The sequence below is a fragment of the Gastrolobium bilobum genome, unplaced genomic scaffold (assembly GCF_033153095.1).
Source record: "Gastrolobium bilobum isolate Gb01-03AN ecotype WA unplaced genomic scaffold, APGP_CSIRO_Gbil_v1 utg1221, whole genome shotgun sequence".
NCBI classification, from domain to species: Eukaryota; Viridiplantae; Streptophyta; class Magnoliopsida; order Fabales; family Fabaceae; genus Gastrolobium; species Gastrolobium bilobum.
The window spans coordinates 2,695,701-2,712,955 of record NW_026897257.1 but is presented as its reverse complement, the minus strand read 5'-3'; the positions used below and the strand labels follow the sequence as shown (position 1 = coordinate 2,712,955).

Here is a 17,255-nt window from a genome sequence, read left to right as displayed (position 1 = left end):
TTTATTTTTGATTTGTTAAATAATATAGGTTTTACTTTTGGATAATCAATTTTCAAGTGACTCAATATTTGTATGGGCTTATTATTAGTGCACTCAACCCTAACTTATGTTTGTATGTGTTGCTTATTAAATATATTGGACTTTGATTAGATTAACTTTGGTTCGTTACAATTATAATACATTGACTGATAGTAATTTATATAGTAATCTTGTGGAATATATCGAACTTAAAATGTTTATTATGGTTTGCATCGGTCTTAGAAAAGATTTGTAATTTTTATCTTAAAAATACATATAAGTTTTTAGATATAATAATAGAAATTATTTTAAAAAAATAGCAATCAAACGAATTTTTTATTTTTTTGTTCTAAAAACATGTTCTAAGAATAAATTTATCAAGCAGATTTTTTATTCTTTAACTTTTAAAATTGTTTCCAAAACAAATTTATCAAATAGATTTTTTCCTTTTTTTATTCTGAAAATCAATTCTTAAAAACTATTCTACAAAACAGTTTTAAAAAAAAAAAAAAAAAAAAAACAATCAAACACATTCAGAAAATACAAGAAGGGATTTAAATTTCATATAAAAAATATCTCACAATCAAGTTAATGTCATTAGTTGTATGGTGAAATTAATCCCATGCTCAAACAGTATGAAATTACCTAGTAATGTATCAAAATCATATTAATTTTATCAAATTAGTTAATTAATTAATTAATGAATTGGAGGAGTATGCTCCGAATAGCTGGCCTTTTGATTTACTTATGCAATATGGTATGTATTTTGTAGAGATAGGATCCGTTTATAATTTTTTTTTGCAATCACACTAATGTGGGACCGGTCGTACACTGTGTGATTAATGTATGACCGATCCTATATAGTGTAATTTGTAAGAGTTTGTAAACAAAAAAGTTTGTAAATATAACCTACTCCTAGAAAACTATCTCCCATTTTTACATGATAAGAAGTTTGATATGACTTGACTTCCTCATTAAAAAAATTCATTAATTGTTAATAGAACAATCTGAATATTGTGAAAGGAATGATTCAGTTAATAATTTGATGTTAACGGTCACACACTTGTTAAATTTTTTATAAAGTACTAAATAGTATTTTAAAAGTTATTAATTTTTTATGCTATATAATTTAGTAAGTCCTATAAAAAACTAACAAAGTACAAAATAATATTATTTCATCAATGGAATTTATTTATAAAATGAAAAAGAAGATAATATTGAGTTTCAAATTAAAAACTGTTTTTTTTTTTGGTACATTGCCAGGAGGTATCCCCATTCAACCTTCTCCGGGCACCATGCCCTCGGGGTACGGCCCGTTTGGGCTAGCCCCTCATTGTAACAGTGGGTGCACTAAGCTTCGCAACCGGAGAAAGGACGAGACTAATCCCCCAACCGAAGATTTTTTGGCTTATCCTCTGGCCCTCAAAGATTTTCCAAGAAACTGCTTGAGGCAGGGTTTGATTCCTGCACCAAGCAATCCCTTAGAAGCTCAGCTGCCAACTGAGCTACCCTTGGGGTTAATTAAAAACTGTTTCATTGATTGAAAAGATTAGATTGTCTGGTAAAAAAAAAGAAAACAGAAATAGAGTAAACAACAAGTGGATTTTGCAATAAAAAATTTAATTTCTCAAACAACACGGAAAACAAAAACACCTGCTACAATTGATGTCTGGATCAGGAGTGTAAATGAATCAGGTTAAATAAGACTTTATCCTAAATGGATTAGACTTACATAACTTATTTTAAATCTGATACAAGTCAAATTATAAGTTTGTCCTAATTTATTTTTAAAGAATACAAAGCTTGACATAGCCTATTAAACTTTATAAATTATAAATTATAATTACTTTGTACTATAACTATATAATCCAAAAAATATTGACATTTTAACTACATTGTTGAAAATAAAAAATAATTAATTGAATAAAACTATATTAATTTTTAATTATAAAATTAAATTTTAACTTAATTTTAAATAAATTAAAAGTTTATACACGCACGCACGCACCTATAAGATTTTTAAAGAAAAATTGTACCAAATGAGAAGTGAAAATATTGCAAAAAATTTATAAAAATAAAAAAGCATAAGATCTTATTTTATTAAAAATTAACAACATATTATTATATTGAAAAATAAGAAGCATTATTCTTACAATCTAAAAATTTTACAATATTTTATAACCTATTTTTTTACCGTTGATTTCCGCAATCCAATATGTATTGAAATTAATAATTAATTAATAAATATGACATAATAAATTATAATATTTGAATTGATGAAAATCAACGGTAAAAATAAGTTGTAAAATATTATAAGCGAAAAGAGATTGAAAAAATAACGTTCCTTTTGAAAAATAACAAGAATATTATTTTTTGAAAAGAATAAGATATTATGTTATTAGAAATAAAATAAAATATTATTTATTAAAATATAAGTCAGAAATTTAGGGGCCTGACCTACTAAAATAGATTTATAACCTGATTTCTAAACCAGTTTTTTAATAAACTTAAACATGTATTAATTTTAAAATAGGTGAAGATAAATTAGAATAAAAGCAAAACAAGATAAAGGCAGGTCAAGTTATAAACTACTAAGCCGCTAGACATTTACAATATTATTATAATACTGCCGTCTTAGGATAATTAAAGACTTAAAAGTTATAAATTTATTTTATCCTTCCGTCATGGAACAGATGATGGAACAGATGACACGTTAGTACTCATTTATGTCGGTAGTTAAATTAAATAACAAAATTAATATTAACTATATTATTATTAATTACGTTTGCAATACGCAGTTTGTAATCAGTAATGATTTTCACATTGCTATTTCAGATATATGATTTTTTTTTTTAAAATTTTCCAAATGTGTGGACAGAGGATTACTCAGCAAATTGAATTTATTTTTTGGATTTGATATTGTGGTTTTTATTTGTTCTTCGGATCTGAGTTTTATTCTTCTCCATTGGGAAAGAAATCAGATTTTTTTAAAAAAAGTTAAATATTAAAAAAATTAAATCAATTATTAGTGCACCCGTGGTTTGGACCCTTTTTGTGCTGGAACCTCCAAAATCTCTCGCCTTTTCAATTCTCACCGAGTTTCTCTGCTTGATCTTCTCCTCGTATATTGTCCCTTCCATGTAAAGATTCCATTTTGAAAATACCCACATGTTGTGTTTCTCTGTATGCAAGTGTACCAATATCATTAGCACATAAAAATTTGCAATTTTAGCTTCTGGGGTGGCAAATTTTCGATCTATATAATATATATATATGTATATATATATCGAAGCTTGAGTGAGGATTAGTTGGTCGTTTTTGGTTATAGCATATAGGTATAGCAGCAACAGAGGGTGGTGGGTTTCTTGTTGGAGAAGGTGGTGGAGCTGAAATTATGAAGAAAGATAAATAATTTTGAATCAATTTTGAGAGATAATGCTGTATTTGAAGCAGCCTATAGTTCAGGAAATGAGTTTGCATTTTTGGGTTGTGAGCTTTTTGCATTGTGAGGATTCTGAATGTTGGTAATTTGGCACTCCTTGAATGAAAATTTGGTAATTTCCCTGAGCCTGAGGCTCGGGGGATCTGAATATCACTAACAAAGTCATGGCGTCGTCAGAGAATGAACCTTTTCACTCTTCTTCTGCCTCTGACGATACCCCTCCTCCTTCCCATGTCTGTATTCAGAAATTTAGGCTATATGAGACTCAATCGGTAATGCCTTTTTTCTTCTTTCTTCCACTGTTGTGCAATTGCTCTCTACTAATGTTATAGGGAGATCTCTTTGATTTTGTCATGTAATTAGCTCGTTCTGTGTTGTAGAAATATATATGTCAATAGTTTTTAATATCTAATGCAGGTCTAAACTGTGCACTTGTTTCTTGTTCATATTCATATAGTGATAACATGTTTTAGTGCATTTATTATCCTAGTTATACACCATTCATCATCTCAAAGCTAGCTCTTATTTTGATATTGCTGTGTTGGAATTTTTAGAAGAAACATGAAACCAGCTAGTCATCCAATGCATTGGATTTCTTGCATGATAGATAGACTGCGATATATGTTTTGAACTTCCTTGTATTCGTTGTTTTATAATACATCTACAAGAATCAGTTTGGCAAAGTAGGAAGAACTAAACTTTGTTGCCTCATTTCATGTTTTGATTAAGTTCTAACTCTTATCTTCTTTTATGTGGATTTTGCGTTTCTGAATTGCATCAGAATGAAATTTTTATGTCTCTGCATTGGAGCATCCATGTGGGAGCTTCCTAGTTTTTATTTTACCTTAAAGTGGGATTTGTCATATATCTTAACTTTGAAAGCGAGTCTTCTCCACCAGCACCTGTTCATGCTTTAGTTGCTTGGCTGAATGAATTATCATCCCTGTCTAAACTAATATGTATATTAAACTTGGGGTCCCCCATTTGAGAAATTTTGAGTTACAAGATTGGACGCTTTGTTGGAGTTGCAGTGTTTATCATGCATTTCTTTTATTTAAAATATTGTTATCTTGTGCATTTATTTTTATGTTTTATTCCACAGAACTTTTACATGATAGGAAGGAACAAGAGCAGGACATATTGGAGAGTACTAACTATTGTCCGTCTAGATCCTTCTGAGCTAAACTTGCGTGAAGACCCCGCCACATATACAGAAAGTGAATGTTCTGATCTTTTGAGGCGGATACATGAGGGAAACAAGTCCACAGGTGGACTGAAATTTGTTACAACTTGTTATGGAATTGTTGGTATGTAAATTCATAGTGTCTTGTCCAGTTTCCTGTTGACAAATTATCAGTTGTTATCTTGATAAGTTATTCTTCTTTTAGGGTTCATCAAATTTTTGGGGCCTTACTACATGCTGCTTATCACGAAAAGAAGGAAAATTGGTGCAATCTGTGGCCATACAGTATATGCTGTCTCAAGGAGTGAGATGATTCCATTGCCAAATACGTCAGTTTGGACCAACATCATCAATTCAAAAAATGAAAACAGGTCTTAACAATCTTGCATGTTGTATAAATTGTACTTCATACAAATACATTTATTTGTTTATTTTCATTTTGAATGCTGATCTCTTTCCCCTGTTTCCTTTAACTGTTTGAGACAAAAAAAATCACTTCAGTTTTGATCTTATTTGAATGGATTTCTAACGATCTTCTAGTTTCTCACCTTTTATCCTAATTTTAAATTATTTGCATTCTCCTCTGGTCATAAATCTTTATAGTTAATATAAAAATTAGTGGAAATCTCGTGTTAAAATTATTTTGATTTCATCCCTTCTGTTTGACTCAAATATAAAAATTACATGTTTAACAAGTACACAAATTTGTTGAGGATAACTTGATTTTGATTAGACTTTGTTTATGGTATAATTTAGAAGTGCTAGGTGGTTCCTAATCTTAATGCCATCTTTAGATTTAAAGACAGTATCTTGGATATGTCAAATTTTATTGTTCTATACATTATCAGATTTTGCATTAATTAAATTATTTTTTCATTGATTGTTTAGGTACAAGAAACTCCTATGCACGGTTGACCTTACAAAGGACTTCTTTTTCAGCTACTCATACCACATTATGCGTAGTCTTCAAAGGAACTTGTGTGATAATGAGACAGGCCATACCCTTTATGAGACCATGTTTGTCTGGAATGAGTTCTTAACTCGAGGAATTAGGAATCACCTCCAGAATAATATTTGGACAGTTGCATTAGTGTATGGCTTTTTTAAACAGGTGAAGATAAATGTCTATTGAAATTCCATTGGATAATGTATTCTTTGATTGATTAATCTCGTGAAGCATCTGGCTTATTTACAATTTACTAGTAATTTCTGCTCAGTTGAAGTAGTTTTGTCATCATACACTTGAATATCTGATGTCTATCTGGTGGCTTTGTTAGGACACACTTATGATATCTGGACGGGAGTTTATACTTACGCTCATTGCGAGACGATCACGTCATTATGCTGGCACTAGGTCTGTAAATTTCATCATGTTTTCTTTCCAAACACATTACATGCATTGAGTCATTTTTGAATGTGATTATGTGCTGTGTATGCTCCAGTTGGTTATACATCGGATTTATAATTTGACTATGTCATGTGCAAACTTAGCTAGTCAGCTAGAGTATTAAGTGCCTTCTCTGATGATTTTATCCTTGTGCTGAGGACGGGATACTAATAAAGTTATACTCCGGTCATTTTTGGTATTTTCTAGTTGTTTTGAATTGTCACTATAACTTTGCAGTATGAATGTAGATTATATAATAGGGAATGGCGCATAGAATAATCTATCTTTCATGTTCTGATGATGGTATGTGTCCCTGTTTTCCATTTGTGTTGATAGAAAAGAGAAGAGATAGAATAAACGTAAGCTTGTTAGTATATAGAATGTTAGCTTAACCAAGTTGATCAGGAGTGAAAACTTGAGAGCAATCATTATGCAAGATTTTATAGCTTTGTAATGAATATATATATATATATATATATATATATATATATATATATATATATATATATATAAGAGAGAGAGAGAAGCTGAGTCCAGGCAATACAATCTTGAAAATTTGAAGGATGGTTTTGGTGGGAAATGTTTATAATCAGAAAGTATGGATACGTGTGCAATGATGATGTGAACAATTTACAGCTTCATTTATTTTATTTTTATGTGTAGATATTTGAGGCGAGGTGTTAATGAGAAGGGGAGAGTAGCTAATGATGTTGAGACAGAACAAATAGTTTTTGAGGATGTTCCAGAAGGTCTTCCCATCCAAATAAGCTCTATCATCCAGAACCGTGGTTCAATCCCGCTTTTCTGGTCACAGGAAACTTCACGTCTAAATATTAAACCAGATATCATACGTATGTCTTTCTTTTTCACAAATATTGTAACACGCGGAGTTATTTTTCTCATACTATCTCTACTTTGATGTGTTGGTGTCTATATTTTTGCTTATGTAATCAATTGCTCTTCCCCAGTGTCAAGGAAGGATCCGAATTATCAAGCCACCAGACTTCACTTTGAAAATCTTGTCAAAAGATATGGGAATCCTATAATAATTTTGAATTTAATTAAGGTAATCTTTTTTTTTGTGTGTGAAGGCAATGATCTTATTTCTCCACATTTAGCACATGTTGTCATGAATCAACCATTCCAAAAGCTTAAGCTGTTAGATGAAGGTACACAAATAGTTTTATATTACATATCTAATACGGCTTCTCTGTTAGAATTGAATATCCACACACAGATGTAAGAGACAAGCAGACTTGTGTATCTACAAAAAACTTTTCTTTTCTATTCTTGCTTTCTTGCTCTTTCTCTTTTTCTCTTGATCTCTTGATCTACATTTCATACAAACTATCAAAGGCTATTTATAAGCTATAAAACTGACAAATATAACTCCACACATAACACCCTCATTACTTTATAACTGACATAACTGACTCATTAATATTCTAACTGACATAACTGAATCATTAATATTCTAACTGACATAACTTCAAACTCATTAATGTCCACTAACACAAACCTAAAGACATGACTCTTCACCAGAGAACTCTTCACATTTCTATTTTCTATTTTCTATTTTTATCTCATTAAAATTTAACCCAACAAAACTCCCCCTTAAATTTTAATTCTTCTTTTTTGAATTTTCCACCGGTTGATTTTTTTTCGCGCTGCTGCACTGCTTCCATGTTGCACTCCTTTCTTCAAATTTTTTTTTTATCCGGTGGTTCCTTCATTGGTGGAAGATAGATAGTCTTGAATTTTTCTCCGTCGACCTCATCCTCCGATATACTTCCACATCCATTCTTACACGTATGATCATCACACAAGTCATCATACTGATCAGTATCTGTATCACTATAACGTCCCATTAGTTTTACAACACCTATGCCAATTTTAATAATTTCAGATTCAACATGTGCTACATTAATAGCACGTTGGGCCTCTTCAACCACAGTAACCCCATCACTCATTGAGGACCGTTGATTCCCATCATCAAGCAAATAACTCAACGCATCATTTTCTGATTTCGCCCCACGATCTTCTTCTGGTTTACGCTTGAGCCAAAATGATTCCGCCATAAAAGTAACTATAGGCTCCTCATCGCCGGGTTCCCTATCCACAATCACACCTTCCATTTTTCCGCTCTCAGTTTCTTCATCGCCGGGTTCTTCTTCATCGAGAAGAGCTTCCACGCGCCTCATCAATGGAGTCTCAGACCACCGTCCTCCAGGGAAATGGTCTCTTTTCGGTGGTGTCGACATCTTCCACTTCCACCATAAATTCAATGCAGTCTCCAACTTCTGACTTCCAACCCGAACCGCGCCTATGCCGGTCTCCGACATCAACCTCATCACGCCGGGGTCGAGCTCTCCAGAACATGAACTCGTATTCGCGGTCTCCTCCATGCCGGTCTTCATCAAGCACCTCGGCTTCTCAATCTCCTTTCCGATTTTCGACTCTGTCTCCAGACACTCAGGTTCCACGAAGTCTTCTACCTCGACAATGGACTCGTCGTTCCCGTCCTTCTCTGCTTCGATCTCGGCTCCTTCGTTCTCCTCATCTTCTATCTCAGCTTCTTCGACCGCAGTCATCTCCATCGTCTTCTTCTCCGAGTCGTCTCTTACGCGTTCTGACACGTCAAACTCCTCCGCGGATGCGTTGCCGTTGGCAACCTCGAATTCCACCATCTCGGTCTCTTCTTCATCCGCATCATTTTCCTCATCTTCATCATTATCATTGAAGATTTCATCTTCTTCATTAATCAAATCAAAACGTCCAGGCAAGTATTTTGTTATGAAGGCCATTAGAAAATCCTTCCACATATTATTAAAGTCGCGACAGTTCCATGTACGGAACCATTTGATTGCGCTTCCTCTGAGTCTTCTCATGGCTACCTGCCATTTGTCCTCCGTCCAGGTTTTTTCTTTCCGAAAATGTTCCTTCAAACAGAGAAGACAATCTAATGCTTCATCCTTATCTCCATGGAAGAGTGGCACCTCCAACTCGCTCTTTTTCTCCATAGCTCTGATACCAATTTGTTAGAATTGAATATCCACACACAGATGTAAGAGACAAGCAGACTTGTGTATCTACAAAAGCTTTTTCTATAAAACTTGCTTTCTTGCTCTTTCTCTTTTTCTCTTGATCTCTTGATCTACATTTCATACAAACTATCAAAGGCTATTTATAAGCTATAAAACTGACAAATATAACTCCACACATAACACCCTCATTACTTTATAACTGACATAACTGACTCATTAATATTCTAACTGACATAACTGACTCATTAATATTCTAACTGACATAACTTCAAACTCATTAATGTCCACTAACACAAACCTAAAGACATGACTCTTCACCAGAGAACTCTTCACATTTCTATTTTCTATTTTCTATTTTCTATTTTCTATTTTTATCTCATTAAAATTTAACCCAACATTCTCACACAAAAACTCTTTGCGCTTAAAGCTTGGATGATGCACAGGCCACTTACCTTGTGTTGAAACTCAAGTTTTTGTTTGAAGAATGGGGTAATAAGGATTGAACTCTACCACTTAGTCATAGAAGCTCTTTTAACATGTCATAATTAACTATCCAAAAAGATTAAGCAGTCAGGTTAAGAGAATGATGCATAATAGATTTGTATGATTTGTGTTATATTAGGGATAGTTGTGTTCCCTTACCTTATTTTTGGAGATTTTATCTTCTCTTGAGAAGATATTGTTCCATTATTCAATTAGGATTACGAGTTGCTATCATTATAAATAGCACTATTGGATTATTAATATTTAGCATCACATCATAATATTACATCGTAGCAATTTAATGTATTATTGTTTTGAATCTTTATTTTCTCCTTTCTTAAATTATATAACTTTAACACTTTCATCTTTTATAAGACTCTGTAGGCTGATTGATATTTTTTATTTCCAAAAAAAAATCAACAGACCCATGAGAAAAAGCCGCGTGAGTCCATACTTTGTTCAGAGTTTGCTAATGCCATAGATTTCATTAATAAAGATTTATCTGAGGAGAACAGACTTAGGTTCCTTCACTGGGATTTGCACAAACATTTTCAGAGGTTCATTTTTTCTATTATGTAATTTTATCCTTCTTAGCAAATTATAATGTATGTTATGAGTAAGCTGATTCAAAAGTATGCCTTATATTTTACTTTCAGCAAAGCTACAAATGTGTTGCTGATTCTACGCAGAGTGGCATCAAATGCGTTGACGTTAACAGGTTTTTTCTATTGCCAAGTGACGCCAGACTTGAGACCAGAAGACTATATGAATTGGCCACCTACAGAGTAAGGTTTTCATGTTGTTTCAAATCTTCAATTACTTTTTTCAACATTTTATGAATTCACTGTGTATACTTTTATATATTGTCTTTGGAAAAAGATAAGAACAATGATATAAACTTTGCCAAAGAATAAACCGAATGATATTAATATATAAGTAGTTTATGCTTGATGGAGAGGGAGATATCTAAAGTTCATCCACGGTCATTTCTTGTTTATTGATTGTTAAGTTTTGCATGCAGCAATATTGATAAGGGAAGCTTTTCGTCCACTAGACATGTCAATGATGATAATGAGGATTTTAATAATTTAGAGGGAAAACCAAGCGAAGGAAATATTATTGCCAAAGAAAACAACGTTGTCAATGAAAAGCATTCTGTCAAACCACCCATGTTGCAGAAGGGGGTGCTAAGGACCAATTGCATAGACTGCTTGGATCGCACAAACGTTGCACAATATGCATATGGGTTGGCTGCTCTTGGCCACCAGCTCCATGCCATCGGAGTTATTGACCGCCCTATAGTTGAACTTGATGATCCTGTAGCTGATGATTTGATGTTGTTTTATGAGCGGATGGGTGACATACTTGCACATCAGTATGGTGGTTCTGCTGCTCACAACAAGGTGATTTGTAACTCCGAGCCTTGTTACAATTACATTAGTTTACAGATTTTAATGTAGCTTGGGAACTGACTTTTTTGCTACATCATTTTCTCTTTTAAATACCTTTGAAATATCATCATTGGGTTTAAATTTGGAGATAAAGAGAGGAGACCTCTTTATTAACCACCCACTCAAAATTTTTTAGGGGTTAAACACAGTTCATAGCTATTTAATTATGTTTCCTGAGCTGGATGGCATGCAATGGCCTTTTTTAGCTTTCTAGTTGGTATTTGGTACTGTGGGAATGGACTCTTGTCCTGCCATGTATAAGTTTTAGAGAACATTGATAAATATAGCTTTGTGACCACCACTAATTACCTTATGCATAATGTAGGGCATAAAAGTTAATTTTGCTTGAATGAGAATGAGGTTAACCGTCTGAGGGGCTTTCCAGTCTTTAGATTCTTCTTCATTTCTTGCCTGTAATATTCCACATTACTGTTAAGTGGGCAGAGTACCTGTGGATTTTCCTGTTGAAATTTTTTATGGTGTAATATTTGTGTTCTTCACCCTTTTCTGATGGTCTTTTTTCAACTTCTGTTTCTATGTAGATATTCTCTGAGAGGAGGGGCCAGTGGAGAGCTGCAACACAGTCTCAGGAGTTTTTTAGGACTCTTCAACGCTATTACAGCAATGCATACATGGATGCTGAGAAGCAAGATGCAATTAATGTGTATGTGTTGCAGTAGTACACTTTTTTTTTTCTCTGGACTGGAGTTATATTATTTCCAGCAGTGGGATTTATAGCATGTCTGCTATTTGGTTGTTTGTTTTATTATCTGTTCTCTGTCTCCATCTCTCTCTCATAGGGAGCTTTTGTTTTGGATGAGAAATTTTTTAAATGAAAAGACGGATAACACAGTACGATTAGGAACTCTTCTCAAACACTGCAAAACAGTGACAAATCAGCAGTGTTTTCCAATCCCTCTGCATGCCCTGCTGTCCTCTGGCATTTTAGCAACTTTGGTCATTCTATTTTTGGCAGTTTCTACTTTTGTGATATATTTTCTGACTTCTGTTTGTAAATATGCCTTTGTGGTCTTAACTGATTATTCTTTTCTACTAATCATGAGATGATCTTTCTGTTTCAGATTCCTGGGGCATTTTCAGCCACAACAGGGTAAGCCCGCTCTATGGGAATTGGGTTCAGATCAGCAATATGATGCAGGAAGAAATGGAGAGGACAATACAAGGTATTTGAATATAATTTATGGGGAATAGATTACCTTTTGTTTCCTATCCTTCTATGAATCTGTCCTTGATTGAAGATCTTGCATTGGGGTTTCTGTGTTTGAAATTTTTACAGTACATCTTTCCCTTCCATATTTTCTATGACATGATCTATGGAACAGACACCAAAATGGACATTTCAAGATAACTAAATCTAAAACGAAATTTCATGTCTGTTCAAAAGGCCTAGGGTTAAAATTGTTGTATTCAAGAGGCACTGAGACCGGCACCAAAAAAAGAGAAATTGGGATTTGGGAGAGAAGAAGGGTTGAAGAGCTAGGTTACACAACCAATAGAGGTAAGGTCTTCTGGACAACATCTAGGTAAATAGAAGAGAATTTTTTGTTATTAAGAAAATTTGAGTTACCCCCTTTCAACCTTCAAAACCTTTTATATAGGATAGGTACCTTCAAAAAAAATCCTAACCCTTAGAATAGATCCAATCCTGGCTATCAAAAGTAACTTGAATAACAAGAAATGAAAGACAAATAAGTAAGGCACTAAGGCTACTAGTCATAATTGACCCCCTTTATCCTGTATCACAATGACATGACTTGGCATACGCATTTTTAAAAATATTAAAATACCAAAGTATTAATATATATAATTATGAAAACATAAGTTCCACAAAGCATATGATAATATAGATAGGATATACCTAGTGTGCGTAGGATGTTTTTTAAAAAGTGTGTATATCAAGTGTTAATATTAAAAATGATTGCCCTTTGATCCTTATAATACTATATTGAGGTGCGGGATAGTCAGCAGCACAAGTGTTGATGATACATATTGGAAGCGGGTGTAAAGAAGAATATTATTAAAAGAGAAAAATGCAAGTTGGGCAGGATAAGAAATCCTCCTATATATTATAATAATAATAATAAACTGAGTCAATGTGGTTAAAAAATGCAAAGATGTCCAATCTCTTTGTATATGAGGAACAGAAAGAGAACCGAAGAGAGGCCATAAACATACTCCAACCAATAATAAATAAGGGGAAAGAGACATAATTGCAGGCTTTTATCTCCAACTAAATAGGACTGGATTGCATACACCACTCACGCTATAAAGTCTTAACCTTCTTATTCTTGCTAAAATCTTCAAACTGTATCATGAGAAGCTGCTCCAGGGTGACAACCCCAAACAGATTAATCCATAAGAAAGTAGTTGCCTTGCAATGCAAAAATCAGTGGGATCCAAATAAAACTCTCAACTACAGATAAATGATTTTGAATACTATGGTTTTTAATTTTTGAGGAGAGGAGGGCCAGAGGGGTTGAAGACAAGGTGCAGAAAAGTGACAAGGCAAGACACTATAGAAAGAATGAGGAGGCTGATCATCAATCAAAGCTTATATGAACTTTAATGTGGGTCTGTCCTAGTGATGTATTTGTTGATATTACATAATTGTTAAGATATTAAACCACTCATGTGTTTTGATCCAATGGTTTAAGCTTTTCGGATAGTTACATAATAATATGCTATCAGAGCCTATATGACCTTGTGGTAATAGTATAGAGTTCAATCATTGTTCCCTCATTCTTCTATAAAAGGTTAAATTTCAACACAAGATATGATAGGCCCATGCATAGTTCACGCTTCAAGCCCTCAAAGCTAATGCGTGACGGAACGTGTTAAGATACCATTCATATGCTTTCAACCAATACCTTAAGCTTTTGGGATAGTTGGTTTATGACAATAATTATTTGGGTCTATTGCAAATATCATGATAACACATGCAGATTCAAAATGCCTGTCTATGCTACTAATGTGGTAATTTTGAAATTTGGTTTTAAGGTTAATTTTCAAAAGATCCTTCTCAGATGGAAACATTCTTCGTGAAAGTTCTACACCTTTGTCAGCCCCAAATGCCAAGCACGAAAAATTCTCAAATCCAGGTTTACCCAATCGATCAGAAGAAGGAAGTAAGGCTGCTTTTTGTGAGTCATCACCTGAAATATCTACTACTGAGAGTGACACTTCATTTTCAAGGTTTGTAATCCATATTAATGTGAACTTGAATTGTAACCGGTTTCAATGTATACAGGAGGCCATAGATTGTCAATATCTCATTTTATACATTGTCTCTCTTTTTTACTGTATTTATTAGTAGCCTTAGTCGAGAAAGTTTTTTCGTGTTTTCAGAGCAGGCCTTTCTTGAGAACTGTATAATAACTAAAATGGTAAATATTTTTAATTTATATTTTCTGGAAAAAGGGAAAAAATCTATTTGAGACGGTCCTCTCTTAGGCTGTGTTTGTATGTTGAAGTGCCCAATGACACACTGTAATTTGCAATCTAAAATGTGTCAATGGGCTCATCCTGTGTACAAGGTGGAAACTTAAGTTGCCTGCTTGCACGATGGTGACGTGTTTTCTTGCTGCTTCGTTTTCTCCATCTAGTCCATTTATGTATGATATGCAATTCATTTTGTTTGTGTAGGTACACTCCCTCAATGCCTCGTAGAGAGCTTTTCGGAGACATGCAAAGAGAGCGCTGCCTGGAAAGTGATAATATTTACTATACCGAGTACCAGGATTCCTTCAGCTGCTCCAATTTTGTTGACCTGGATTGGCTATCTTCTTCAGGCAATTCATGTGAAGAAGAGCCATGTGATAGGTAATGCTTTCTAATGAAGCAATTGTACAAGTACCTATCAAGAATGTTTTGTTGCAGGAATATTTTATTAGGGGAGGTACATAGGCTACAAGACAGGGTAGGGATGAGAAAAATAAGAAATATAATTAAGAATTGTGAATTTTAGGTGTGAATACCACTGTCTTGGGTGTATGATGTACTTCTTGTAGAGCCTCTCTGATGGTCTAAACAATTTGTCTGCATTACTTTCCTTCTTTCTGGCGTTATATTATTGTTTTGTCCAAAATCAATTGTGTTTATTTAGAGACCAATTTATACTGAATGCAGGTCATCAATTACCAACTCCCCAATTGCTGGGCTTTCTTCAGAAAACGTTGTCAGTGGAGTGATGGTCGGAGAAATAACTCCCTCCACCAGTAATGTGAGCGGTTCCAGCGTAAAGGTGCCACTCTTTCTGAAATAGTAGTATCACATTCACAACCTCCTCATCCAAGCTTACATTCACTAGAGATGCAATCTATATAATTTGTAGCATTAATTTGAAGTTAATTGTTTTGGTGGAAAAATAATAAACAGTTTAGGCTATTCTTTGACTAAGTAGGTTTTGCTCTGATCTGATAAAAGATTATGTATTCTGTGCATGTTGCACAACAATCTGTTACCATTCATTTAGGATCTGTACTTGTTGTTTATGCCAGAATTCTCATACTGATTCTATGAAATATTATCAGGGAAGTGAGCAAACTGAATCAGAGTTATCCTGCAGTAATGGACAGTCCAATGCTTCAGATGAATTTCCAGATACTTTTGTACACTGGGTGACTAATGGACAGACACTTTGCCATTGAACTTTTGCACTAATATATAATTGACATTTTTTTAGTTTGACTTGGCTTTGGTCTAAAGATGCTGATTAGAAGAAACTAGAGAGAGCTTGTGATAAGGAATGGAACAAGCATTTGAGATGGCTTCTCTTTATGATGCTACAATCTAAGACGGATCCTGCAACCATTCTTGGTAGTGACATGACATGCAACATTAATGTCAATCAAATCCTGAAAGCATAGTGTGGTTGTAAAAATTCTTCACTGTCTTTCTTCTCTTTTTTTGGTTGTTGCTGTTTCCCTGGACTTCACTGTTTTCATTCTTCTTTCACCAGTTAAATATTACTTACAGTGAAGTACACTTTTGTAAATATTGTTACCCTGCTTGTGGGAGCTCAACTTTTAGAGATGTAGATAATTGATTCTTTTAAGTAACTTCGCTTATTGTAATATATATGATGTTAACTCGCTCGCTGTTATACTAACACTGCTATCTGGCTTTACCTGAAGCGGTTATTTTTCGACTTAACGTTTTGAAGTTCTTACGAGGAGCAATAAAGTCATGGAAACTACAAGAAGCCAATTTTTTTAACTTACAGAGTTATTAACTAACTAAATCGTGGAACTAGCCTCACCTCATTCCAAGGCGTATTACCAAAGAAAATAAAAAACACATCACTCCAGTTTGGCTTCTCTTAAAACAGAATATGAAATCTCAATTTGCTTACTAAAAGCATGGGGCTTCATTGGTGGATATGAAAGAATAAGGATAGAGAGGAAGTGAAGGTAGATAAGAATAGGGAATTAGACCCGATGGGTGCAGCTCAGTTGGTTCCTTGGCGCTGAGTTAGTGGGGTTGGACATGTGTTCAATTCCTGTTGAATGCATTCTTGGGGAGGAGGCCGAACCTTTAGTCATCATTGACCCCGCACTCCGGATTAGTCTCATAGCCGACTCAAAGAGTTGAAGCTTGTGGGGATATCGGAGGGAGCCAACTCTCCTCAAAGAGGTAATTAGAGTTGGGTAACTCCAAAAAAAAAGAATAGGGAATTAGGAAATGATAAACTCATCCTATTTGCATGTTTGATATATACTAAATATGCAATTTGAAAGTGAATGATGATATACGCTAAATATACACTAAACTCCTATTTGGGAGATTTAATTTCACCATAATATAGATATTCTTGATTCGAACAAGATTATCTCTCGTGGAGAATATGTATGATATATGTTAAATGAACCGTATTGATTTTAAAAAAATTATTAAAAAATTTAGAAATAATAATTTAATATATATATATATATATAGCCACTTTAGATAAGGTTATCTACAGCTATCCAAAAACTACGTCTTTTTGATTAATGAAGGGTGTTTGTGTAATTTTAAATGAATTAATAAAGGGTGTTTCCATAATTTTGTTTATTTTTTTATCATATACATTTTACTAAAACACCCTTTATTAATTCACCTAAAATTACAGAAACATCTTTCATTAGTCAAAATGACGTAGTTTTTGAATAACTGTAAATAACCTTATCTAAAGTGATTGTAGAAATATTTTTTTCATATCTCAACCGTTGATGGACTGAAATCATCAGTT

General features: G+C 33.6%; 1 protein-coding gene across 1 annotated transcript; it reads left to right on the top strand.

Annotated features, from left to right (window-relative positions):
* The first annotated feature begins 3,069 nt into the window (after window positions 1-3,069).
* On the top strand, window positions 3,070-16,061 carry LOC133305565 (phosphoinositide phosphatase SAC3-like). Its single transcript, XM_061505828.1, has 16 exons — window positions 3,070-3,732; window positions 4,563-4,767; window positions 4,849-5,014; window positions 5,532-5,754; window positions 5,921-5,997; window positions 6,694-6,881; window positions 6,999-7,096; window positions 9,981-10,114; window positions 10,214-10,342; window positions 10,579-10,960; window positions 11,551-11,672; window positions 12,091-12,192; window positions 14,027-14,221; window positions 14,672-14,848; window positions 15,155-15,269; window positions 15,559-16,061. The coding sequence occupies exons 1-16, from the start codon at window positions 3,625-3,627 to the stop codon at window positions 15,673-15,675; spliced, it is 2,538 nt and encodes an 845-aa protein (XP_061361812.1). The 5' UTR covers window positions 3,070-3,624; the 3' UTR covers window positions 15,676-16,061.
* Window positions 16,062-17,255: the final 1,194 nt, after the last annotated feature.

Excerpts from the sequence above, each read along its gene's own strand:
- LOC133305565 (XM_061505828.1), top strand. The coding sequence starts at position 3,625 with ATGGCGTCGTCAGAGAATGAACCTTTTCACTCTTCTTCTGCCTCTGAC. Across the intron at positions 7,097-9,980 it reads TAATTTTGAATTTAATTAAG|ACCCATGAGAAAAAGCCGCG; the intron begins GTAATCTTTTTT and ends AAAAATCAACAG. Across the intron at positions 15,270-15,558 it reads TGAGCGGTTCCAGCGTAAAG|GGAAGTGAGCAAACTGAATC; the intron begins GTGCCACTCTTT and ends AAATATTATCAG.